The sequence below is a fragment of the Plectropomus leopardus genome, chromosome 4, assembly GCF_026936395.1.
Source record: "Plectropomus leopardus strain MGB_pleo_1.0 chromosome 4, ASM2693639v1, whole genome shotgun sequence".
Taxonomy (NCBI): Eukaryota; Metazoa; Chordata; class Actinopteri; order Perciformes; family Serranidae; genus Plectropomus; species Plectropomus leopardus.
Window position 1 is genome coordinate 27,395,848 of NC_142179.1, and position 25,933 is coordinate 27,421,780.

Here is a 25,933-nt window from a genome sequence, read left to right on the forward strand (position 1 = left end):
GCTCTTTTATCAGCCGCGGGTCCAAAGGGCAGGAGGAGCTTTTCTGAGCAGCCCTGAGGAGCTCAGCACCTCCTCCTTCAAACACAGTCAGGACCGACACATGGTGGGAGCACTTCTGTGTCCCTACCCTCCTGATCCAGCTCTGCAGACCTGGAGATGTGGTAATTAATGAAAGCAGACAAGAATGACAAAAACAAAAAATGATATTCAAATGTCTCCTCAGTTACACACTAAATGCCATTAGGGTCATTGCACCAGTGAATAAATGTAGTAAACTGGCACTCACCTGAGAACAGCAGGGCGTGGATGCCATACAGAGACCTCATCAAAGGCTGGATCACATCTAAACATACCATGGATGTATTACAGTAAAGGAAAACATACATGCTCTATTCTATCTACTCTGATCACAGGGTTCACTTCCTCCAGTTATATATCTCCTTGGCTGTTGTTGATAACTATAAAATGTTGCTCTTTATTGTTCAAGTTTTTAAATCACGTCTGAAAACTTATTTTTATAGTAAGGCTTTTCCTAATTGTTAATGGACTTTAATAATCTTACTGTTCTCCTTCATTTATTATTATTAGTGTTTCCTCTTATTGAATTGTTGCATACATGCATATATGTCTTTGTGTGTACATGTGAATGTGTGTACGTTTATGCACATTTCATAATCCGTTGTTGTGTTTCTCTTTTGGATAGCACTTAATGTTTTTGCTTGAAAAGTGCTCTACAAATAAAGTTTATTATTATTGTTATATTATTTATTAGGGGTCGACAGATTATCGCCTGGCCGATTATCAGGGCTGATATTTGGCACTTTGCCGATTATCTGTATTGGTATTTTATTTTGATGATCGCCAATAAAATTGATTATTAGAAATAGCGAAGAACGTGTCAGCATGGGAGGAACTGTTCCTTTGTAAAACCTCAGGGAGCTATTTTTATTTATTTTTTATTTAAATTTTCACTTGACTATAAAAAACTAAGTTGCTGGGATTCTGCTGTATATGATGTTGAAAGTTTCTGTTTTGATTAAACATTTGCTATAGGCATTTAAACAAAATTTTCAAATTCTAAATATTTCCAGAAAGATTGATTTTTTTTATTGTAAATGCATATCTGTTCCACATTACCGTTACTGATCTCACTTACTACTAATAATTGGTGTCAGCCCTGAAAAACCAATATCGGTCAGCCCCTACATATAACCCTCTGGTTCGTCTATTTTTTCTGTTGATCAAATGGCACTGCTCCTGACAAATGCACTCATTAAAACATGTAACTGAATCATAATTAATTAAACTAAAATTACACCAAAGTATAGAAAATTTTGCTCTCAGCAATGAAAACATGTGGCCAAGACAATCAGCTCTGTCTGGTAATGATGAGGTGCATCAGTAACATGGAATAAATGTGCAAATACTGCATAGAAGTTGTTTGTTTTTTTAAAAATGTATATTTTCAAAACCTACAACTCAGTCGTATAATCTATAAACAACAACTTTGGAATGAATTACATAAAACAGCAGGGTCAAAAAGACTGAGATATTACAGAGTGACTGCAATATGAACCGTAATGTGCAGACCCAGCTTTTCATACCCAATTTCTTTAACGTTATATATTTATAAAATACTAACTTTGTAACAAGGTAGGGATTCTGCACTAAGCAAAAAAAAAAACATTAGTCACGATTGCACACAGGACTGTCTGACATACTTTTAACACAAAGCTGTGAAAACTTCCATTAAAAAACTTAAATGTAAAACTATCTACAATTTGGGGATGGATGGGAAACTCTTTGCAGAAGTTTTAACAAATTTTCACTGCAGTTTTGGTCACCACTGTGAGAAAAGTATTGTTACAGTGCAATCTCATGTTACTTCCCCAAGGTCACTGAGATCTTACATCTGCATGGGGGCTCAGAGCTTAAATATCACCGACAGGGCTACTTTAGCAGTCTGCGACACCCAGTTTTTGTATTTCACTTGGATGCATTTTAAGCAACCTTAATGTGCTTTTGATGTCAATCCGCTGAAAAGCATCACATTTTCATCATGTTTGACTGCATGTTTGCAGGCTCGCATGCACCTGTCGTCTTCAGGTTTCCATGGCATCAGAAAAGGAGTCCTTAACTTTTGACTTGTCTTTTGTTTGGGAATGGTCAGTGGCGTCCTCTAGCAGTGAAAGGTTAACTTCAGGTAAGGGGACCCTCCAGTACTGGAAGGAGTTGTAAGTGCAATCTTCAGTGTCTGTGTCTTCAGCCTGAGAAAGAGAGGTGGAAAGCAGCTAACAGTAACACGTTGGAACAAAGTCAGAGCCGTATTTCACCCACTAAGAGAGAAGCTGACAGGTAGGTACACAGACATCATCCAGCACCAGTATTTCTTTTTTTATTTATTTACAGACATTTACAGACTAATATGAATAACAAATGAATCTTTTGTGAGATCATTATCAGTATGATATAAACATTTTATAAACAGCGGTGTACACTTAATTTCTCAATGGGTACATGTGATAATCCTCTAAACATTTAAACTAAATAACTATAAATTCATACATATCTTATGGCTTAATTATATAACTCATTAAGCAAACCCCCCTGTGTGTGTTCATACTGGTGTCTATTTAGAATCATTTTTGTCTGTATAGTTTGTGTCCTCGTTTAAACATGTATATTTTTGGACCGAAAATGTACTGTTTTCCAAACTTTTAATAAAAAGTGTTTAAAAATGTTGACAGGTAGCTGGGAAACGCCGAACTGTAGGTAGATCACAAGACCTGCTCCAGCCTCCCTGTAATCCCTGATCCAGGTCTACTCTCCTTCTCGCCCACTACGCTCTGCATGCGAAAGACGCCTGGTGCTTCCAGCCCAGCACGGCTCTAAATCTCTGGCCAGACTCTTCTCTTCTCTTCTGTTGTTCCCAAATGGTGGAACAAACTTCCAAACTCTGTGCGATCTGCTGAGTCCCTTTCTACTTTTAAGAGACAATTGAAAACTCAATTGTTCCGAGAACACCTAGGCACTTAACCTGACTCTTCTCCGCTTTGCCCTTTGGGGTAGATTAAGTCAGATGGTCCAAAACCCAGCACCTAATGATTATCTAGCAGATTGCTAGATCATCTAGATTGCTGAATCTCAGATGCTGAGATCGCTACTGGTTATTACTTTGGTTTCCAAAAAAAAAAAAAAAGGGGGGGGGGGCTGTGCGGCACTTCTTCTGCCACTAGACGGCAATACCTGTGACCAATCACACCTGAAGCACTTTTTGCACTTACTAAGGGTTTTTTTCCTTAAGTCTAAATTCTTGCTTGTGTTGCACGTCGCTTTGGATAAAAGCGTCTGCTAAATGAAATTGTAGAATTGTAGGTAAAGGGCGACATCTGGTGGACAAGTCCTGCCATTAAACCGATTCACTTTGACCAGCCCCACTACAGCATCTGCACACACACTGTTAAACTTGTGCTATGGTGCGAACAACTTACTTTATCATCGGTAGCTTTGGGAATGACAGTCTCTGAACCCGTGCAGTCATCTCGAGGCCGTTTCTTGGAGCTCGTGAGCGTGCACTTCGAGCTGCGACAGTCCTGGAAACTTCCAGAAGTGTTCACCGCCAAAACATTAGCTGCAGGCTTCCTCGTGTCGCAGTGTCTGGGTTTGCGATAAAGAGCCGCTTCGTCCTGTTTCTCTGGCTCTTCGAAGTAGTACGGCCTCTTTCGGCAGCGGCTGCCAAGCAAAGCCAGCAGGGACGGCGGGTTCACACCCCCGGCGGGAGCCATGCTGTCCAGCTGCATGTCAACACTGCTCAGTAAGCGGTAACATCTTTTGGAGGGAGAGTCGTGCAGCAGAGTGTCCTCGGCACGTCTCTTCGCCATTACTGTCGGCTCTGTCAACCCAATATATAGCAGTAAAACAAAAGTACGCGGGGTTTTGCTTCACTCACTTGCTCCTTATCACAGATTGTGTTGGGCATGAAGTGCTCGGCTTCAGTTTGCACCGGAAGTACAATCACTTGTAACTTTACGTGGCAGACGGGATAACCAATCAGAGGAAAGATACGCTGTCTGTCCCCGCCCAGAGCCTCCTCTCTTCCTGTGGCGGTACTTTTATTTCATTATTATCCATGTTATTATCAGGGAATTAGCTATTATTAACCTTTTAAACTCTACTGGACCAATCACTGGCTCCTACGTTGCTCAAATCCATTTAACCTTTTTTTTTAATTATATTGGAGATCCCACATTTCCAATGCTGGAAAATTGGGAATTTCCACCAAATTGTAAGTGAAATGTTTATACTATCAAACATTTATTGTAAAAATCAATGGTTTCAGAGGATCCACACTATTTATTTTATTGGTAAAACTAGAGCCTTTCTTACTATGACAAGTCAAAATGTCTGCTGTGAATAGAGGCCTCTTATATTCACTCAGGTGGCCCCCTGGAGGAAAAGCACAGGTGCAAACACTAACATTCATAACTTTATTAGGTTTCATGACTCTACATTTGAACCACTACATTATTTAAATTATTGGTTACACCTGTTCTTTTCCTGCTGGTCAACACGTTTATACAGAAATATAACTAATATGGTTTAACACACAGTAAAGTGTACGTGTCCTCTTTATCACAGCTGTAACCTACCTCCTATGTAGTGAGTAAGGACATAGCTCACACAAAGCACCTTGACTTTTCGCTACTTGCACAGATGCTGAAATAAATTAAAACTTAAAGCTGGCTTCAAACTGCATTAGTGTTTTAAAATCATATTGAACTTAAAATAGTACACCTTTGGAGATTTTTTTTTTTATGTTTGGCTTTATTACAAAGTGTGATGAGAAACCAGAAAAGGTGATAAAAGTCATCTCCAACTTAAAAACAACTTATTTCTGAAAAGTGGAAACATGGTTTGATTACATTTTCGGTGTTGACTGATGAGCAATGCAAATAAGTGGATAAAGTCATTGGCACCATATTTGAAAAAAATAAATAGATTTCAAATGCTAATATCATCATCAAGCACACACTCACTCACACACACACTCACACACTCTCTCACACACACACACACACTCTCACACACATGCTCGCTCACTCACTCACTCACTCACTCACTCACTCACTCACTCAGGCAGGCAGTGAAAGTCAATAAAGATGGGAATTGATAAGACCGCAGGCAGTCAAGCAGGCAGGAGCACAGTTTTTCTTTTTAAAAACTCTTCATGGCTTGTAACTAAAACACAAACCACTTAAAGAAAATAGAAACCAAGAGTAATGGACTCATCTATTACTCCTGGCTCAGGGCCTTCAGAGTTGGGCACATTCCTCCATGAGATGCATCATAAAAAATACATATGACATAAAAGAAAATTGATGTCCACATTTTTTTTCCTGTTGTGTCCATATTCCTTTTGCTTAGTTAACAGTTGCACGCCTCTACGTTCAGTGTTGTTGTTAAAAGATTTCCTGTCACGTCAGGCTGTCTGTACCTTCTCGCCGTGGTGACTTAGCCGCCGGCGAGGAACTCTGTTGTTGGTCATCTTCTTCTTCTTGACTGTTAAAGTACAGGTCTGCAGGTTTTCGTGCCACAAAGAAGACACAGTCGTAAATGTACCTCAACATGGAGCGGTCGTTCTCTGTGTAGGTGGTCTGAACTGACTCTCTCTCCACCTGAGGGAAAAAAAAACATAAATACTGCTTTACTACTGTAACAACATTTCTGAAGACAAACGTAATATAACCCCATGAAAAGTCCTTGGCTTTACCTCTATGTGGAAGCCAAAGTTAACAATCGCTGTCCGAATGTCTTCGTAGCTTAGTTCAACTGACAGCTCATTGGCCATATTCTCAAAGTGGTACAGCAGCGGACCTGAGGGAAAATGTATTTAAACTTCAACAGTAGTTTACTGAGACCTTTTTTCCGTACAACTATACTTCCTACTGAATGAGAAAAATGTACAACACAGCACTTAAAAACAAACAGCAACACTGATGCACATCCTATTCATGGAGCATTTTGTTGTGTTATTTTCTTTTTTTTTGCAACCAAAAGTTAAAACATATAGGATTACTAAAGTGATAAAATTACACTCTGATAGCTGAACATATTGCACAGACTGAACTTAGAGTTAATTTCACAATTTTTGCCTGGCTTTTTGTCAGGGAAATTAACATTTTTTAAAAAGCCCATGTTCCCCCTGCAGTATACATACCTTCATTTGAGAAACACTGCTACAAGCCTATGTTGGTGTATTTGTATTTTAACTGCCTTTTAACCAGCTCAAACAGTGCTTTATCTACTTATGAAAAGCATTTTATGTAAAGCTGACTCACCCAGGTTGATCCACACACCTCCAGGCTTAAGAATCTTCCAGATGGTCTCCACATACTCAATGACATTATGAGCTGTGTCAATAAAGAAGCAGGTAGCCACACAGTCCCAGGAATCTGACCGAAAAACACAATATATTAAAAAACGATCACCTTAAATTGATATTGCTAAGGTGTACAATTCACCAATGATTAGATATTCATAATTTAGAGCACATCAACATCAGCATGGTCCATCTTATTTTGTGTAATGTAAATATGTCCTTTTTTTTAATGTATGATGTACACTTTTTACCAGACAGAGATTAGATTTCCATGATCTGTTACCCATCTTGAGGCCTGGAGTAAGCACTCTTATTTGCATTTGTGTTGGGGAGCTAATAATTAATCAAAGTAAATGTAATCAGTCAAAGAAATTATGTAAAATGTGTATCCTCAGTAAACCACAAATGTAATGTCAGCGGTTTTCTGTTATTACTGCAGACAGATATCACCAAGGTGTTTTCTAGGGGATTGTATTACAGTTTCCTTCTTCTCTGTTTTCATTATTTTGTGATATTTCAATGTTTAAAAACTGCTAGGCCACTGGACGAAGTACAATTGTTTTGTCCTCACTGGCACATTACATTATGAAAAAATGGCTGGACACCGATTCAGGAACACAACAAAAGTGAAAGATCCACGAGGCTCCTACTGACCTGAGTCACTGTAGACTTCCACAAAGTCCCCTGCTACCATGGAGAAGTCTGAATCTAGCGGTAAGCTCTGCGGGTTGACATCAGGGAATCTGATTGGTCGTGTTTGGTCCGAGGATTTCTTGTTGTTGCTAAACTGGTGGATCCAGGGGTACAGGGTCAGAGAGTTCACCTTCTCACACCTGATGGAGTAGTCCAAATTTATGAGGACAGGTGGATGGATGGAAGTGGTATTCAGCAGAGTATGAGGTCATAACTTAGAAAACAACTGAATATGAATTATGTGTTCTGGTTTTATTTGTGATCACTGGCGCTTACTTAAGAGTAGAATTAAAACATAAAATTGAGTGTGATTAATACAGTTACACCTTATGCAAGCAGATATATCCTACATGAATGTATGCATAAAAAGATGACAGTCCTTAAAGAGTGCCCTATTATGCTCATTTTCAGGATCATATTTGTATTTTGGGTGTCTAGCAGAATAGGTTTACATACTTCAATGTTCAAAAACACATCATGTGTCATTTACTGCCCTTTACTGCAGCACCTCTGTCTGAAACAGGCTGTCTGAGCTTATGTCCCGCCTCCCGAGAAGCCCAGTCTGCTCTGATTGGTCAGCTGGCTCTCTCTATGCACATTATTTTTTTATTTGTTATATTGTGACATCACCGAGATACAGAAATAAACACTGAAACTCAAACAAGCTGTTTCAGGCAGCTTACGAGCAGTGCTTTCTGGGACTTTGAGCTTTATTACTTGGGAGTCTTTTTACAAGCACAAAAATTCTATACAAAACATTAATGAAAAGGGAAACCCCAAAAAAAAGCATAATAGGTCCACTTTAAGTGTTGCATAAAACAGTTGGACGAACAGTTAGTGTCAGTATGTGCTGTACCTATTGAGAACAAAGTTTGAAGAGAACAGCATGAAGAAGCTCCATTCATTGCCCTGGCAAATGTACCCCAGCCGTGCTATCTCCCAGGCTAGACGGCCAAGCCCAGCACCCGGAATCAGCACGCTCACCTTAGACACATCACTGACATAATAAAATGTACAAAATGCACATATCACATGGAAAACATGGAGTAAGTCACATCATCAGAATTACTAGAAAAAGAACTTATACCATAGCACAAGGAAAAAGTGTTTGCTTGTGTCATTATGTATCCACATGTCTTTATTTCTTAGCATGCAGGTGTTTGTGTTATGTGTGAGTGACGCTTCCTACTATTGGTCACTTGGGAATAGTCTTTGGATCTCTTGGATGATGGGCTGGTAGCAGGTTTCCCTCTCAGAACGGCCTGTCTCGCTCCAGTCTCTGACAAACTGCTTTATGGTGGACTTGAGCTTGTCCATGTCAAACGTGGTGGAAGGACGCACCTTCCGCGGATCTTCCTGGAAGTCAAATGAAGACACAAAATCTCTACCTGAATTTTTTGAGTAAATACCAACAAAAAAACTAAAATACAGCACTACAAAATGTATCTGTATGCAGTCTGTGTATATACTGTACACGATCAGCCAAAACTTTAAAACCACCGGCTGGTTAGGAAGATAACATTGATCTTTTTTTCGATACAGTTCAATGTTCTACAGGGAAATCCTCTCTCCAGCCGCCAAAACACTGCTGCAGGGGAGGCCAGAGCAATGTGAGAAAGAGCTCAAGGTGTCAATCTGGCCTCCAAATTCCTCAGTTCCCAATCTGATCGAGCATCCATTGCTATGCTGGTAATTCACCTATAAACCCACAGGACTCAAAGACTCCACCGCCAACACCCTTGTGCCAGACACCACAGGACACCCACTGAGCAATTTAATGTTGAAAAGATATTCATTAAAATCTATTACACCGGTATTATTCTTTTGATGTTTAGATTTCAGTTATGCAAGGTTAAAAAATACAAGTTTAGTGGACGTCTAGTCTAAGCCTAGATGAAAGGGTAAACAGAATCTGTGTACATGACAAAAAACAAACAATATTCACAATGTAAATTTGGGGGTGCAGTTTTTTATGTATTTTTAATATACAGAATGTTTTTTTTAAATAAATAAATCTTGGTCTACAAAAAAAAAGCTAAAGCTTGGAGACAATGTTTAAATGACGTCTATTGCTCAGTGGACACTATCCAGAGGTCGTCTGCCTCAACAGGTCAAAGGCAAGTCTGAGCCAAGGAGGCCCTAACCATGGATCGATGGGTACATCTGGGGTCCCGGCACGTCATGGACATTCTCAATCAGAATGGGATCCGAGGACTTTGGAGGCCAGGTCAACCAGGTCTGTCACGTTTTTGAGCCATTCCTGAGCAGTTTTTTGAGGTGTGGCATGGTGCATTGTCCTGCTAGAGGTGCTATTGCCATTGGGGGAATGCTATCGCGATGGATGGGTGCCACGGTGCAGCACATTAAGTGGCATCGACATGAATGTCGGGACCAAAGATTTCCCAGCAGAGAATTGCATTGTAACAAGATGATCAATGTTATTCACCAGTCAGTGGTTGTAATGTTTTGGCTGATGGGTGTGTATGTACAGAAGATTACCTGGTGTGAATCAAGCCTTACCCTCTCGCCGTACTCAATGTTTTCAAACATGTGGAGGCTGTTGTGAATGATGGCCTGCAGAATCTCCTGGTTGTGGTCCGCACACTGGCTGATCCTGGCCAGGTTGGACATAACATCTGGCAGCAAATCCTGGTGGTGTTGCGGCAGGCTGAGAAACTGACGCTCGGCACGCTTGACCTGCTCTTGGACATGGACCCTGACAAGAAGACAAAGAGACAAGCAAGAGCAAGAGTTCACATGCTTGTTCATGTCAGGTGTCCCCTGATGGATGACACAAGCCTCACATCTAAGCAGCAAGGTGCAGGTGTAAGACTCTTCATTCATGCAGCGTGGGTCTAACACTCTGGACCAATTGGCTCCTTCATTGTTTATTTTTTTCATTTTCTTTAAATGCAATGACTAAAACATATTATTCCTATCTTGAGTTTGTTTGTGAGCATTGTCTGGAGAGAAAGGACGGATCATGCAGTAGAAGTGGTGCCATGATATGGATGCTGCTAAAGTCAGAAGACTGGCAAATAAATGCCACATGAAGCTGGTTAAATACACGTTAACTTAAGTGTGTGGGAAGCACAAACTAAGACTGATATAAATGTAAACTGTCTCTGTTATCAGCTTTCCCTCCAAACCGTTACTTATCTACCCTTTGCTATGGTAACTTGCTAACATCGTTTATTCATACAAACTGTCCCCAACCGGCTCGTACGTTATTTTAAGCATTGTCGTCATACCTGTAAAATCTAAAAGCGTCGATAATTCTCCAGAAATGCTGCCTCTCCAGCTTGGCCTCCTCCTCAGGGCTGTATTTAATTCTCTCTTTGTTAAAATATGGTCCTCCTGGCGGCCCCTCTCCTGCTGTTTCGGCCATGTCTGAAACAAACTTACAGCCGTCCAATCAAAATGCGGCAAAATTCTTCTTCGTGGGATTCGTTAATTCCAGCAGAGCAGAGTCCACGAGGCGTGTTGCTGCCACCTGCAGTCAGATGATCAGACTGCAGTTAGTGGCTCTGAACAATAGACTGTATGTAAAGATAAAATCTAAATATATAATAATAACAATAATAACAATAATAAATATATATATATGATTTCTTCCCTTTCTTCCCATTAATTTAGTACAGAAAGCTTACCAATTACTCAAGGCAACTAGAAAGGATAAATGTATATATTTTGTTTGTTTGTTTGTTTTATCAGTTTCCTTACAATTACTCTGTTTTGGTATGTCCCTTTTGGTGTCCCATGTGCTCGATCCATCTTGTTTTCAAATTATACTAAAAGCTGTTACACTGTGTAACTGTACAATAAAAAATGGAGCTTTTATTTATTTATTATTATGCAATTCTTATTCAACTACACATTTGATTGTGGTAAGTTGCTTTAGTTGTCTTTTTGATTTAGATAATACATTTACATCTGGTAAACATTATTTTGCATTATATTTGGGCTGCCATAGAATTTCATTTTCCTCATGAAAGCATCTGGAGATGTATAGCTAATGCTTTCCTGCAGTGGCAGGCTTTGTTTAAACAGTGGGAGAAACACTTATGAAACATGGGTTGTGGATCCTCCCTTCAGAAATTTTGAGCATCAAACATTTAATTTACTGCTGTCTGGTGGATTTTTATGCACCAATATGTTAATTAAAAATACCAAATGCTAATATCTGTTGATCATATTGTATCCCTGTATTATCCCTGTGTTATTTTACCATCAAAAACTAATATAAAGCACTCACATATAAACATTAAAGCACATATAAACACTCAATCACAAAGAAAGAGACCACAGAATAAAGTTTTTTCAGAGTGTTTTATATGTGATGTAACAACTGTGTCTTTAGCAAATAAAGAGAGATTATGCCATTAGATGTTTGGGTTGATAATCTTGCCCATAAACAGGATGTTCTCTGAGTTGCGTTCAATGATGACGGCCATAAATGGACGATTGAACTTCAGGACAGGGACGTGGCGGAAGGACAGAAGTGTGATGCCGATGCCTGTGGCGGCTGCGGCTGTAGCTCCAGCCTCATCAACATCCAGGGTAGCTTGGTGAACAACCTACGGTGTAGTGGAGGCAAGAATAAAATGAGACATGGATGGAATATAGGGAGGAAAATATGTGTAAAATAACATATTATGCTCTCTGTCCTTACATCTGAGACAGCCAGTTTTTGCCCCTCTGAAATGCCACTCAAATCTGCACGATCACCAAACATGTCTGTCATTCCCATTTCAGTCAACACATCATTCAGGGTGTAGGAAGACTTGATGGAGAACTTTGGGATATACACGTCATGTATGCTTAAAAAAAGGAGGGTGGGGGGGCAGAAAAACATACAATGATTGATCTGACGGAAGAAACTGATCTGACATGACAAAGCTGAGTTGTTGATACAGTTTCAAACATTCTGTATTAGAAACTAAAAATGTAGGGATGATTTTAAATTCTCCATACTTAGACTTCATCCACTTCAACCATTTGGTGATGTGGCCTGGGCAAATGGCATTCTCCAGTGTCGCCATGTCGTCAGGCAACATCAGCAGCATGGAGTAGGAGTTGTTGAAGGGGAGATGGAGGACAGATGTGTTAATCCCTGCGTCGTAATAGGCATCAACTGTCTTCTCCATGTTCATCATCTGAACTTTAACCTGGAAAATGACAATTCAAACATGGAAGAGATGTCCAGAATCAGTTATGCACAATGATGCATAAGTATTGCTCGTCTAATCATTTAGAATAAATGGTGCAACTTTGAACCTTTGTATTCTCGTCCACCGTGAAGCTATCCTCCTTCGTGTTGTCAGTCTCAAATGGAGTCGCCCACTTTCCTGTTTGATGATGAGCGCATATAAAGCGTGTGGTTGATAAAAAAAAGTGTGACCTCAAAATGAGCCGATAAACAAACCAGATGTCATCTCCCATAATCTTTTACCTTTGTAGTAGATGTAGCTGACGAGATACATGATTGTGCTTGCATCCAGGTCCTCGACCAGCTTGTCTATCTTCCCGTTGGTCTTCTCCGACACGTACTTATTGATGGTATCAGCACTTTGTTTGGTTTGGGTGAAGCTCACATTGAACCCGTCTGCAGAGTAGGACTGCTTCAAGGTGTCCAGGAAGTCATACTTTGGCTTGAAGCGGTTATCCACAAATACAGCGGTCCCCTCACTGATGTCCTCCTGGGATATGCTGTTCTCCCTTTCGAGAAGCATGCGGAAGGCTTGATCCACATCTCTCTGCGTCAGCTGCGAGCTGAAACCCAGACCACTGAAAAGCTGACTGTGGGTCTCACCTCGTGCTCCTACAGACAAGGCAGCCAAGGCGACAGAAACACTGGCTGGGGAGAAGAAGATGTTCTTGCCTGCGGAGTCAGCATGAGCTGCTAACTTCTTGTACAGACGGAAGGCAAACTCTTTGTTTGCGGCAGTCACTTGTGAGAGGCTGTCTGCACTGTTGTCGACTGCAGTGTGTTGGTCTCCATGATTCATACCAACATGGTGATCACTTCTCCCCACACAGATCAGTGCTGATAAGATCCAGATGCCCACGGCTGAATGCATCATTGTGAACTAAGACACAAGTTCAAAAGTGCAGCATAGCTCAGTTTGGTTACACAATGTTTGCGAGTTGAAATACTCATGTAGCAATACCCCTGGAAGCTAAAATAAACATGTGGTAGATTGAAAGGCCCTGAAACCCTTTTTGAAGCTTATTTTCTCAATCTGCTTCTTAGTATGAGTGACATTTTAGCTATTTTACATACAGTTTTTTTTTTCCTTTGTACTTTTCTCGCTGGTTTGAAGTAGGCAGGGTTCATGTAAAGGAGCCAATGTCTCATACATCCATGCAGTAATCAGAATTTTGCCAAATTTGCATCAGAGTAGGTGGGCTATTTGGTTACTGTCAGTCAAATCTGATTAAATCATGACTACACAGTCCTCATAAAGCACATTAGCTGAATTTTCAAGTATTGAACTTTAAATAAATAATAGCCAAAGACAGTGGTACACTGCATTTAGGTAATAATACTTGGTTACATTTGGTTTAATCCTTTAAGCTTTAAAAATAAAAGTGCAATGTGCAGAGAGCCCAAATTTTATTGTGGTGTATGTTACAAAGAAATAAACTTAATAATTCTCAAAATTCGAAGCACTTTCTTTTTTATTAATGAGATTAACTAATACTTTTACATTTGATATCATGAATTTACTTTTGATACTTAAGTACAGTACGTATAAGATACTTTAAGGCTTTTACTCATGTATTATTATAATTGGTGACTTTAACTTTACCAAAGTTGGCTTTTTTTTCTGGTACAAATTCTGCACTTTTACTCAAGTATGGCTTTCAGGTACTTCATCACCGTTTCCTAAAGATTTTTTTTTTGAATGATTACTTTTTAATGTTATTGAGAAATCTGTTAATTTTACAAGGGCTTTCACTCAAAATTCAGGAAATGATAACGATATGTTCAAAGACCCTCTGAAAGGAGGATAAGCAGAATCTCGTCATTTACATTTACGGTTGTAACGCTCCACACATGTTAAAGATTCCGATTTCTGTGTGCAAATTTACATCTCAAACTCAAGACGTCAAACATCGTTTTTAACTTTTAGCAGAGTACTAAATGTATATATAAACACATTAAAACAGCCCATCTGAGCTCTGTCAATCTTTTTAAACACTTACCGTCTCCTGGTTGCAGCACAGACAGTGACGCACAGGCTGGACGGAGGGAAATGTCCCTTTTTATAAGACTGATCAGAGCAACTGAACTTTGGCTTTGTTTATTCTCTATCTCATCCTGTTATTTGCTCTGCTTTCACATTTGTTCTTTGTATTGATTACTGTCCATGGAATCAAAGTGATACTAAGAAGAAGCCAAGCTGCCACTGTTTGCTTCAGCAACATGTACAAAAAAACATATTTGTTATGATTACTCATCAGCCTCCAGCCCGGACTCTGTATCATGCCACCTGCTTTACATTAGAAACCCATTTTGTGTTTTTGTGTGCATGTACTAATGTGTGGACAGACTGTCAGACATTCACCAAAAGCTGAATCCATTTTTTTAAATTAAAAAAACTCAATACATTTAACATGTACAAACTGACTGAATATCAATATATTATATCTTAAAGGGACAGTTCATCCCAAAAAATCTAAATTAGATATTGCTCTCTTTACTCGCTATTTATCGATCTAGATTATTTTGGGGTGAGTTGCCGAGTGTTGGAGATGTCTGCCTTCTCTTGAATATGATGAAATTAAATGGCACTCTGCTTGTGGTGCTCCAAAGCACCAAAAACACATTTTTAACACTTAACAGCAGAAATCATGACCCGGTTACTCAAGATAATCGACAGACCTTGTTGTGAGCAGTTTCATGTTGGAACTATTTTCTTTCTACCAAACCATACCTGCCAACCATATCATCGCATGGAAGGAAACATGCATCATGGACAGGAAGAGATGTACACATTTAGGGCGTCCTCCTCATCTGAGCTGTAATGTTAGCTTGCTCAGTGGTGATAGGTAGCAGTAGATGCACGCTTCCTTTTATGCTGCGATACGGTTGGCAGGTATAGTTTGATAGAAAGAAAATAGTTCCTTCATGAAACTGCTCACAACAAGGTCTGTGGATTACCTTGAGTAATTGGGTCATCATTTTTGGAAAGAGACATTGCTGTTATGTTTTTCAAAAGAATTTTCTTGCCACTTTGGGCACCACAAGCCAAGTGCCATCTAGTTTCATCATATTGGAGTGAAGGCAGACATCTCTATGGACGATATCTCCAACACTCAGCAACTCACATCAAAAAATTCTAGATTGATAAATAGCACGACAGGTTAGATGAACAATATTAATTTAAAACATGCTCCAAAAAATGATCAGATGTCTTCTTGAGAAACGATATCTGTAATACTAAAAGTACAACGAAATTGGTATATCTCACCTTTTTAGCATTATGTGACATACTTGTGCTAACTTTATTGTATTTTACATTATGGTCTGGACCCATGAAGTGTGATCAATAATGCCACCAGGCAGCATTCAGTGTGTGCCGAAAAGCTGGCCGTCCAGTTTGATGAGCTGTCTGAGGAAACCTCGATTTGGGATGACACCCCGGTTATCTTTTACAGCACAAATAGCCTCCACAAGGGTCAGGTTCTGCTTCAGCATAAGGTAAGCCAGGACCAGGGTAGCAGAGCGGCTCACTCCTACGTGACAGTGCACCAACACTTTGCCTGAGAATCAGAAAAACATACATTGCATCATTCATTTCCTGAACAGAAAGCCTTTAAATTTATTTTCTATAGCCCTCCTCTGACCTCCTCTGCTGAGAGCCCTGTGGATAAAGTCTGCTGCTGCCTGGAAGTTGACGCTCATGTCAAAGTCACAGGAGTCACGAGCCTCTATGCCCATGTAGGTGATCTGCATGGCCTCGTAGATGTCTGGCTGTCCTCTGCGTTTACTGTGAGCTGCATTCAGGATGTGGGTGACTCGATGCTTAAATAGATCATCTTGGTTTTCTGCACTGTCTCTGGAAAACACAACACTGTATTCACTGGCAGTTTCTGACATTATACAGTCAAATGTGCAGGTTGCAGGTGTTTTTGATGGATAATTTGCATGTTAGGGCTTTATGGGCTGGGAGTAAATACATAAAGGCATTCAAAAATATATAACTGTATAATCAAATGCTTACATAAGTAAATACATTAACGATTATGTAATTCACTGTTTCATTATGTATTATTATATAATAAAATCCCTAAAATAAATAAATACATTGAAATGTATGCATTTCTTGCTAAACTGTCAGCATAATTTTAAAAAAATCACAAATTAAATGAGAATTGATGAAGATGAGAGATGTATTTCCCTGCAACTTATATAATTAAGTTATATGTGTGTGTGTGTGTGTAATTTATAAGAGGATACATAAATTAGTAAGTTAATAAATACAGCAATAAATAAATATACAAATGAGAAAAGATTTCAATAAGTTAATACATAAATAAATAAATACAAAAATATTTAATTTGTGATCAATTTTTTTATGGTGACAATTAAGCAATAAATTACATAGTTGTTTATTCATTCAAGCATTTATTATATAATTAGACATATTTTATGCATTAAATTATATAATTATTTATTCATTAAGTTAAGAATCTAGTTATATAATTATTTTTGCATTTGTACGTTTAGTTTCAGCCCTTAAAGCTTCTTCATGGTAATGTATTTTAGAGTGATTAATATTTAGAAGACAATTTCAGGCGTGTCAGTTGACCTCATCAAGAGACCTGAGACATGCTTTCATGCCTGTACGTTAGTGGAAACTCTTACATAGCAAAGCGGTAGTTTACGCAAGTCCCCAATGTGGAATGCATTTGAGGGATCTTAAGTTACTCATTCTGCATTTAAATCTGATTTATGTTCAGTCTCACTTTCTTTTATGTGGACGGAATCAAAGTCTAGACTTGTGCAATATTTGTAAAAAGGTCTTAGTCCACTCTTCAGTACCAAACACAGCAAACAGTTACAAGGACATGCTTCTTTCTAGTCAGGTGGTTTTTTGAATAGAAAAAGTTAAGTTACTCACTGGTCACCAATGTAAAGCCTTGGCCACACTTCGTCTGCATGGCTGTTGATGGCTTTCCCAGTAAACAAGAGTCTTTCCAGTTCAAACACCGCTAAGCCAGGTGAACTCAGGTCAATTTCCACTTTGCGAGGTGGTGGTTTATCATTCCAGGAAGCGGGAAGTTTGGATGTATAGGACATAGCTTTTTCTGCACGATTCTCTGAGGCGATGCAGCAGTTTTCCCAACTTATGATGCAACTTCTAGTCCTTTAAAAGTGGACTGTGCAAAAAAAGGTGGCTGCAAATTTTAACCTTCCAGAGTACAGCTGTGAACAAATAATAACAATGAAAGAAAGAGAAAAGAAAAAATGATTTCCCAACAAGTTGTCTGGAGCCACTGCGTCAAACTGTGCAGAATGAGTAGCACAGGTGATTCTAGTCTCAGGCTTCTCCGCTTCAGATATACTCCCCACAGGGTGTCCTGAGGTTTGTCAGGCCATTTGACCCTGGCATTAAACCCAGCCTGTGTGCCTCAAGCCCTCAGGGGCCTGTGTTATGCTTTTGAATTAAAATAGAAGTCTATTTAAAGATCTGTATGCTGCCAGGCAGATGTAGGCAGTGTGGACCCATGCAGCAAAAACATATTTAGAGTTTCTATTTCTTATTATTAATGAAATATAGTGTAATTTAGCTGCCCTCTATATCGTGGTAAGTATTTCTTAGATAAATTACCTGTGTTATCGGCATTTGTTTTTGAACACAATATAAAATGTAGAGGGGGAAAAAATAAAATTCATTTGATCACAGGTTAAAAAATATACTGACGTTTAATTTTTCTCTGCTATTTTCTCACTTGTAATAATTTCAAAACTTATCAGGCAAAGATTCCCATCTTGTGTTGGAAACATGCATTACATCTAAAACTGTACAGTTGTGCTCCATCTATAAACAGAAACTTAACAGCACAGGAAAATGAACACATATGAAAGGTGATTTTTTTTTTCATGCAAAGCTTGTGATCTTATTTTTATTTATCTTATTTCTTTTTTTCTAATATATAAAACCATCTCCTGAAATATGGCACTCTTTTTTTCTAAATCAACACAGCGATTATGATTGGAGAAAATATAGGACTTTCTCTACACATGAAAATGGATTATGGTGCATATCTGAATATGTATAACAAGGAATGTGACAGAAAACAAAAACAAGGTCCAAATTAAACACTTGATCCAAGTGCTGGGACCGACATTGTCCTTTAGCACAAAACATGTTAAAGTACATCCTTTTCTTTATCCTTTACAGCAACAGATTGAACACTTGACTGAAAATTCGATTTCCTTGCTTGGTGTTATAGATTTGTATTCCAAGTGTTCAAAAGGGGATAAAAAGAACATATTTTAACATCTTTTCAAGTAATTCTTAAACTTCCTCATGTCCTTTGTATCTGTGATAACAGCAGTTACTAAAGTGAAATACATGGCATTCATATGTAGGTCTGATTCTAGGTCCGCACTTAGAAGGAAATTTCATCCAAAAGATGGAATAAATGGGGACAGCAATCTTTAGGGGGTTTTGCTAATCTGCTACGCTCTAGGCCCAATTAAGAGCTCGGAGATGTCCTGACTGTATTAAGTGCTTGTCTGATATCACAGTGCATGCAGGGCTGGGAGCACAACTGAAAAAAGGGAAAGCATTGCGCTTATTTTCCTGCAGAGACATGGAGAAGGAAGTGACTATGGGCAACTAAGTGTATGGTCTCTAAGGACAACATCATGCAAACGGACCGTGAGATGAAGTGCACGTGATGTTAGATGTAGGATCAGACTAAAACCGACCCACAATCCTGAGGGACAGCGTGTATGATGATAATCTGTATCACAGGTTTGAGACCACCAGCAGTTGCAACGTGGCACTGAATAAATTCATCTTCCCGTGCCCTGCATTATGCTTGCAAAGGCATAACATTAAAGACGAGCTGAGCACAAGTGTCAGGTCGCGTAGCCCGTACGTTCACTCACTGAGGCTGAAAGTCACTTATGATATGTCCAACCATCAGTCTACACTTCTTACACCATCATATCATTTATACCAGCATAATTAGGCTTTAAAGGTTGATTCCATGTACCAGTATTTGCTCGGTCTTGGTCTTGGTCTTGGTCTTGGGTCTATGCCGCTTTTTTTCAGGCATTTCATATCACGGTGGTGGAAAAAACCTTATGATAACACAGCTCAGAGAGAGAGAGAGAGAAGACTAGACCCTCATTGTGTCCATGGAAGATCTGGAAGGAGAAAACAGCAAGACTTAGAGACCCACAAACCAGTAAATAAGTCCAGTTCAGAAGGCTTTCTTCTCCAGCCGGTCCAGGATGGCCTGGATCCTCTGTACGGCTTCCTTTCGGGCTTGCCGGACGGCCTCCTGTCCCTGAGTCTCCACAGAGTCCAGCTCCAGCAGCTCTTTGGTCAGCAGTTCCTCCAGATACAGATAACTCTTCTCTGTCTTTCTACCGACAAACTCGTCGACGTCTTCCTGAAGCAGCAGCACTCGGGCCATGACCTGTTGGACCTTAGCGAGGCCGGGGTTATCGCTCAGGGGAGGAGGTCCAGCCGGGCCTGAGGCTGGAGCTGGAGCTGGAGCTGGAGCTGGGGCTGGAGCTGGGGCTGGAGCTTGGGATGGGGCCGCGGGTGGGGGCTCACCTTGGGAAGGATTAGGTTCACCTCTGCCAGTTTTGTTGTACATTTGGGGAGGTGAACTTATTTCAGCAGGCTTTCCATTGGGGGGATTCAGGGATTGGGCTGGCCTGGGTTTAGGTCCCACTTGTGGGGCACGTTGGTGCTGTTGGTCCTACATTAACATAAAACAAAAAAGATTGTAAATATATTGGATGTGCCTAAATCTCAACTACATATGTAGAGCAGGGCGATGATGAATTTGTAATCGAGGGTATTTGCGCACAGAAATGTGAGAAATAAAGTACATGAACTGTCTGCTGATCTACACGAGCTTTGTTTGAATCCAGCTGCCTTTAGATACACACCTTAGTGTCTTGTTCCTTGGCAATAGTTGACATTTTTCTTCTCACAATCATGAGTTAAACAAGAAAAAAAATCTGCTTAAGGTATCAATAAGGAATTTCTAATTCCGCTTTTTGTTTTCTCCTGATTGGTCTGAGCTACTCACCTCTCAGGACAGAAACAGCAGTGAGACTAACAAGAGGGAAAATACTAATGACGACCAAATTAAATTTGTTGAAATGAAAAGTGTTTGAGCATTTAGCCTTAAAATCAATAACAGTTAGCTTTGATTATTTTTACTTTTACATCAGGGACCCCGGCCCAGATCAGAGTGCACATGCCCGCAAAGTCCAGTTCACTTGATTAGTCTGAACTGTATCTGGGTGTGATACGTCGACCTCTGCCCAAATCCACTTGAGAGGGTGGTCTCAAGTTCAGTCCACGTGTACTCTGGTACAGTATGCATAAGGTGTGAACATCAACTGTGCCAAAACACACACATGGATATGGAGACAATAATATAAAATGATATTTTTGACCACAAAACCTTGATAATTATAGTGCAATGATATTATAAGGTGGTGCTTTCACCGAATATTCACTTGGGAAGCCCAGTCTGATCTCAAAGATCAGTATCAGGGTGGATCAGGGGATTTTTTTTTTTTTTTTCACTGACCATGATTGGCTATATTGAGGTTTATAGAGCCTCATCCTATATTTTTAATGTTTTTTTTCTTTTTTACATCAGCTGTCACACAGGTATTCTTTCTTGCAAAGCTGTACATTACAGAGCTCTTCAACTGTCAAACATGAACATCAAAATTAGGGGTCGACAGATTATCGCCCTGGCGTTTTGTTTTAATGATCGCCGATAAAATTAATTAATTAAAAAGTGCAAAGAAAGAGTCAGCATGGGAGGAGCTTTTACTTTGTAAAGTAAAATATCGGTTATTGTTCTCATCAACTACCAATAATCCGTATCGGTCCTAAAAAACAATATCGGTCGACCCCTAATCAAAATGATTTTAATAATTGTAATGTACTCAAAGAGGGAACTGTATCATCCAGGATAAAAGTTTCAGATCAGGACTCGGTATAATATGAAATGACTTGGATTAAGATTGGTGGGGGGCTTGTTTTCCTTTACATTAGTACTATGAAATTTTTTGATACTTCATCATCAGTATTGTGGATATAATGACTAAAAAAAAACGATAGAACAGCGAGAACAGTCTGATATATCGATATCGATATAATATTTATATATTGCCCAGCCCTTCGTATAAGCACACCATTAGTAAACTGTTTTGGCTCACTCAAATAATCGGTGCCTTTACTGTGGCGAAACTTGACATTCTGGTTTTAAAGATTCAGTTCTGCAGTCGGGCTGCTACAGTATGAGATATGACATTCGTCTTGGAAAATATTGCAGTTTCACTGTATCACGGTATTACAGAATGATTATTGTTATTATCAGTCAGAACGACCTTTAAAGAAATGTTTTATCACTATATTTAAGACTTTAAACCATTTTAATGTAAGTATGTGTGAAAAGTGTACCTTTTGAAATTAACTGAAATAAATGTGCGATTCTCCACCAGGTTTTTTTTTTTTTTTCTTTTCAATAACGTAGATAAGCAAATGTACACAGTATGACAATTGTCAACTTTCATATGACCGTATACCTTAAAAATGCGATATCACTACAAACCAAATCTGGTTTCATTAAGCAACATTAATCTGTGTCCATATCTTAACAGAAAAGAGCTCTTGTGGGTTTTAATGTCTTCTATTGTTTACAATCATTACAACTTTTATACATTTGTATGAACATTCAGATTCCCCAAAATGATGTAGACGTTACTTTTTCTTTTTCACATCTGTCAGACGTTTCCTAATTTCTTTGTCAAATAAATTTCAGATGAAGGCAAGTGTGAGTTTACTTTATCTTAACTTATCAGTGTGGTTTTCTTAACTTTTAGGATGAATCATCTCCTGGGCTTGTCATACTTTGCGTGTTTATTCTGGTGTTACATCAGCTTCTCTTTCCATTTACCTTACTTAATTAACAATACTCAAGAATCACGAACACCACATTGAAAAACAGCAACTGCAGATTCCTACCTTGGGTTGGTAAGGTGGTGGAGCCCCAGTTCCAGTCCCCGGCCATGCTGGAGGATGCGGTGGACGGACAGGATTCCCATAGTGGTTTTGAGGAGGCTGCTGGCCCGGCTGCCATTGCTGCTGTGGGGGAGCATACGCACTAGAGTGTGCCCAGCCATCGGCCTGGGGGTTTGGGTGGAGAGGCTGGCCAGTGGGGTATGGGGGGGTTGAAGGCATTGTATGACCACCTTCACTGTAATGAGGATATGCCCCGGGAGGATATCCGGGACCCTGGACGGAAAGGCAAGACAGATGTATGCAGTATTTCCAAAAAATACTTAGTTTCTTTTGGGTGTGAGGGTCAGGGTTCCCACACATTTTTTAAAAAACAATTGCGGCTAGCTGGCATGCATAAAGGTGGAAGGTGGGACGAAAATAAATAAATGTACGTGATGGTAAAGAAAATGTCATACATCCACACATAACAGTAATTTTACATCGACGGCTACAGAAAATACATTTGCTGTTATTTTACATAATGTGGAAGGTTATCCGCTAAAGGTTACTGCAGCAATTTCGTTAAACACAACTGAAATTCTGTGACTTTTTCAAAACTTTCAATAATTTTTTACTAATTCCATGATTTTTCTTAACCTGGAAAATGCGGATGTGAAATTCCATAACTTTTCCAGGTTTTCCAAAGACTGTGGGAAGAGATATTTGTTCAGAGAAAAATAAAAATAAATTAATTTTATGAGTAATATCACTCTGCATAGTATATCTTAGAGACAATATATCTATATATATCCTTTATTTAACCAGGTAAAAGAGTGACCTGGCCAAGACGGCAGTTAAAAAAAAAATTTACAACAATAAATACAGACAGACAAATACAACTATCACACAACACAAAGAGCGAGCACAATCTTCAGTTAAAATGCGAAAAGTGCAATCATCAAATTTCAGTTTTCGTTGGAGTAGCAGTCACAGTGACCAATAGTTACGTTACTTTTGGCAAATACCATTTCCAACATTTGATCATGGTGTGTGTAAAAGTGAACTCACTCCTTGACAGTGTGGACTGGGATAGTGATGATGTTGGTGTTGAGAGTGCGGCTGCCCAGACGGCCCACTGCTCTGCTCCGCTGGACAGCCCTGGTTAGGATAAGGACCTGGAGCCGGTCTCTGTGTGTCGGCACAGTAGAAAGGGTTGGACGGGTGGAAACCACTTGTTGAATATTGACTCTGTGCTGGGCTGTAGACGCCATGGCCATTTGGATACCCTCCAGGCATTACCTACATGGAAACCACAAGAGGGGAGATTAACTATAAGGAATGCCATTGCCTTTGTGTAAATGTATAGTGATGTAACTGTTCGGATATAGTCGCTGACTGGTAGAAAATGTGAGGGAGAGGTTAAAGCACTTAAGAGACTTAAAGATAATGAGTGGATTTACTGAGCCAGTGCCAGGTTATGTAGCATCATGAGCTGTACCTGTGGATTGTACTGTGGCTGTACATCTGATCCCGAGGGAAAGGTATTTGCATAGTGTCCTGTGGAATGAGACTGAGGATACCAGTAGTGTGAGGGGTAGCCTGGATACTGAGGAGCGTCCTGTGAACACACAATATCACATAGGAGAGTGTTATTTTCAGAGAATATCACTGTCCACAAGTACCAGGAGTACTGGTTATAATCTATCCTGGATACAAGCTAACAGGAGACTGTAACCAGTGGTGGAATATAATTAAGGACATTTACTCAAGTACTGTTCTTAAGTACAAATTTGAGGTACTACTCCACAACATTTCAGAGGCATCTACTGTATTTTTACTTAACTACATTTATCTGAAAGCTTTAATTATTAGTTACTTCAGAATTTCAGATTTTTGCAAAAAAAGCAAAAGTTTATAAAACTCTGTGTTGTTAGAAATGTAACTATCCAACAGTCAATACAAGCACAGCTGAAACAATTAGTCCATCGATAAATTAGACAACTGACAGAAAATAGCTGTTGCTACCATTTCAGACGTTTTCTAATTCGTTTTTAAAGGAATTTGAATTAATTATTTATTATTTCTTCTTGGTTCGGTAAAGGTGCCTATAAGTACATACTCTTGATTATACTTACTTTCTTTTACCTAGGTAATATTTTCAGCGCGGGACTTTTACTTGTAACAAGAGGTTTTTTTATTTTTTGTTTCCCAGTGTAGTATTAGTACTTTAAGCAAACGGTCTGAATACTTGCACATGCTTTCAGCATCGCCGTCTAGCCCAGACAAACACAGTACAATAACTGAGTAAACAGTGGCACTGACTCATTTATTGCTCACTGAACCAGTTTTGCACAGAGCAGGAAAATACTGTACAGCTAACCGAAAACAGGCCACGCTGCGTGCTTACAGGAAGACATTTATCACACGAGTACGTTTTGGCACAAGTGCTGCACTATTAACATTGTTGTCACGTCAAGATAAACGTGACAAAGTCGGGCGACAGCTGAACTAGCAGCGGAGCGGTAACTATTACATAATGCCAGCTAGCTCCGTTAGCCGTCCAACTAGCATTAACACTGCTTTACCATTACGCAAGCTAGCTGGGCAACGATGTTTTTCCGTAGAAACTCAGCTCGTTTGAAGGGAATTAAACACACCCAAATACTGCAGAGAAACCGCGAGCGGTTCTCCAAACTGTATCCACTCACTTACCATTGTGTTATTCCAGTTTCTGTTAGTATTTTCCGAGTTGTAAATCGAGGGCCAAATTTGACTGCATTTGATGATGGTGCATCAGCTAAGCGCGTTCCCCGGCTCCCGTCCTGTTTTCTGCCATTGTAAAAGACAAGCCTTTAACGAGCCTCACGTTACCGATCTGAGCCGCCAGTTGCTCCAAAGTGTTAACTACAACGCTGCCGTCTTTCTACAGAGGTAGAGATCGCCTGATTGGTATCAGGAAATGATTGAATGACGCCGAGGCTCCGGCGATCCTGCCCTGTCTCTTTAATGAAGAGCACGGATGAAAGTAAAGAGCTCTCACTCCGCCGCGTTTTTTCCGCCACACACGGTGGGAGAGACACTGAAATCTTCTGTCATTTTAATGCAGAAAGTTGTGAAATTATCCGGAAATTCTCATGCAGGGATATGCAACTTGCTTTGCTTTGGGGGCCACTTTTGCAAATGACAGTCGCAGCAGCCCCATACATGTTTCTGGGATTTTAATACATTTTTGAGATTTAAACACGTTTCCAGCAATTTAGGACATTTAGCACATTTCCGGGAATTTAGGACATTTCTTTTAGGAATTTGGCACATTTCTATAATTTGAGGACATAATATGGACTCTAGGACATTTCTAGGATTTTAGCGTAATTCTAGGAATTTGGGATATTTTTGAAATAGAATTTTAGGACATTTTAAGGACTTAAGGGACTTAATTACATTTCTAGGATTTTAGGACATCTGTACGATCTCAGGGTATATGTAGGATTTAATGACATTTCTAGGATTTTTTGGGACATTTCTATAGCTACGCTAAGTTTATGACATTTCAAGGACTTTCTAGGAGTGTAGGACATTTCTAGAATTTTAGGACATTTCAAGGACTTTAGGACATTTCTAGGATTTTAGGACATTA

The 25,933-nt window shown here is 39.5% G+C and overlaps 5 protein-coding genes across 6 annotated transcripts; all 5 read right to left on the reverse strand.

The window, feature by feature from the left end:
- Positions 1-1,445: 1,445 nt before the first annotated feature.
- On the reverse strand, positions 1,446-4,033 carry LOC121944903 (uncharacterized). The gene is made up of 2 exons (XM_042488852.2): positions 3,492-4,033; positions 1,446-2,267 (listed from the first exon to the last, which is right to left on the reverse strand). The coding sequence occupies exons 1-2, from the start codon at positions 3,879-3,881 to the stop codon at positions 2,103-2,105; spliced, it is 555 nt and encodes a 184-aa protein (XP_042344786.1). The 5' UTR covers positions 3,882-4,033; the 3' UTR covers positions 1,446-2,102.
- Positions 4,034-4,803: 770 nt separating this feature from the next.
- Positions 4,804-10,501, reverse strand: carnmt1 (carnosine N-methyltransferase 1). Of its 2 annotated transcripts, none has more exons than XM_088076983.1 (8): positions 10,324-10,501; positions 9,572-9,788; positions 8,262-8,428; positions 7,929-8,069; positions 7,034-7,212; positions 6,339-6,452; positions 5,771-5,874; positions 4,804-5,675 (listed from the first exon to the last, which is right to left on the reverse strand). In XM_088076983.1, exons 1-8 carry the CDS (start codon positions 10,458-10,460, stop codon positions 5,475-5,477), a joined length of 1,260 nt encoding a protein of 419 aa, XP_087933109.1. In that variant the 5' UTR covers positions 10,461-10,501; the 3' UTR covers positions 4,804-5,474. The 2 variants fall into 2 exon arrangements, with proteins under 2 accessions (XP_087933109.1, XP_042344224.2); XM_042488290.2 differs by having other exon boundaries at positions 9,593-9,788; positions 10,324-10,494.
- Positions 10,502-11,382: 881 nt separating this feature from the next.
- On the reverse strand, positions 11,383-14,389 carry LOC121944444 (serpin A3-2-like). Its single transcript, XM_042488230.2, has 6 exons — positions 14,282-14,389; positions 12,525-13,161; positions 12,350-12,420; positions 12,047-12,240; positions 11,745-11,892; positions 11,383-11,649 (listed from the first exon to the last, which is right to left on the reverse strand). Exons 2-6 carry the CDS (start codon positions 13,153-13,155, stop codon positions 11,455-11,457), a joined length of 1,239 nt encoding a protein of 412 aa, XP_042344164.2. The 5' UTR covers positions 13,156-13,161; positions 14,282-14,389; the 3' UTR covers positions 11,383-11,454.
- Positions 14,390-14,647: 258 nt separating this feature from the next.
- Positions 14,648-17,855, reverse strand: LOC121944067 (dual specificity protein phosphatase 26-like). Its single transcript, XM_042487738.2, has 3 exons — positions 17,203-17,855; positions 15,926-16,137; positions 14,648-15,841 (listed from the first exon to the last, which is right to left on the reverse strand). Exons 1-3 carry the CDS (start codon positions 17,379-17,381, stop codon positions 15,648-15,650), a joined length of 585 nt encoding a protein of 194 aa, XP_042343672.1. The 5' UTR covers positions 17,382-17,855; the 3' UTR covers positions 14,648-15,647.
- A 134-nt stretch (positions 17,856-17,989) lies between these two features.
- On the reverse strand, positions 17,990-25,291 carry bag4 (BAG cochaperone 4). The gene is given in 6 exon segments (XM_042487737.2): positions 17,990-20,026; positions 22,321-22,590; positions 23,365-23,595; positions 23,795-23,914; positions 25,009-25,063; positions 25,065-25,291. Coding segments are annotated over 6 exon segments (1,209 nt in total). The 5' UTR covers positions 25,091-25,291; the 3' UTR covers positions 17,990-19,519.
- Positions 25,292-25,933: the final 642 nt, after the last annotated feature.

What these genes read in the sequence shown, in the direction of transcription:
- LOC121944444 (XM_042488230.2), bottom strand. Translation starts at nt 13,155, where the DNA reads ATGATGCATTCAGCCGTGGGCATCTGGATCTTATCAGCACTGATCTGT. An exon ending in CAGCTACATCTACTACAAAG is followed by an intron (nt 12,421 to 12,524) that starts GTAAAAGATTAT and finishes ATCATCAAACAG; the next exon opens with GAAAGTGGGCGACTCCATTT. An exon ending in AAAAACTGGCTGTCTCAGAT is followed by an intron (nt 11,650 to 11,744) that starts GTAAGGACAGAG and finishes ACTACACCGTAG; the next exon opens with GTTGTTCACCAAGCTACCCT.
- LOC121944903 (XM_042488852.2), bottom strand. Translation starts at nt 3,881, where the DNA reads ATGGCGAAGAGACGTGCCGAGGACACTCTGCTGCACGACTCTCCCTCC. An exon ending in CCAAAGCTACCGATGATAAA is followed by an intron (nt 2,268 to 3,491) that starts GTAAGTTGTTCG and finishes TCTCTTTCTCAG; the next exon opens with GCTGAAGACACAGACACTGA.
- LOC121944067 (XM_042487738.2), bottom strand. Translation starts at nt 17,381, where the DNA reads ATGTCCTATACATCCAAACTTCCCGCTTCCTGGAATGATAAACCACCA. An exon ending in AGGCTTTACATTGGTGACCA is followed by an intron (nt 16,138 to 17,202) that starts GTGAGTAACTTA and finishes TGTGTTTTCCAG; the next exon opens with AGACAGTGCAGAAAACCAAG. An exon ending in CAGGGCTCTCAGCAGAGGAG is followed by an intron (nt 15,842 to 15,925) that starts GTCAGAGGAGGG and finishes TCTGATTCTCAG; the next exon opens with GCAAAGTGTTGGTGCACTGT.
- carnmt1 (XM_088076983.1), bottom strand. Translation starts at nt 10,460, where the DNA reads ATGGCCGAAACAGCAGGAGAGGGGCCGCCAGGAGGACCATATTTTAAC. An exon ending in GACGCTTTTAGATTTTACAG is followed by an intron (nt 9,789 to 10,323) that starts GTATGACGACAA and finishes TCTTCTTGTCAG; the next exon opens with GGTCCATGTCCAAGAGCAGG. An exon ending in ACTTTGGCTTCCACATAGAG is followed by an intron (nt 5,676 to 5,770) that starts GTAAAGCCAAGG and finishes TTTTTCCCTCAG; the next exon opens with GTGGAGAGAGAGTCAGTTCA.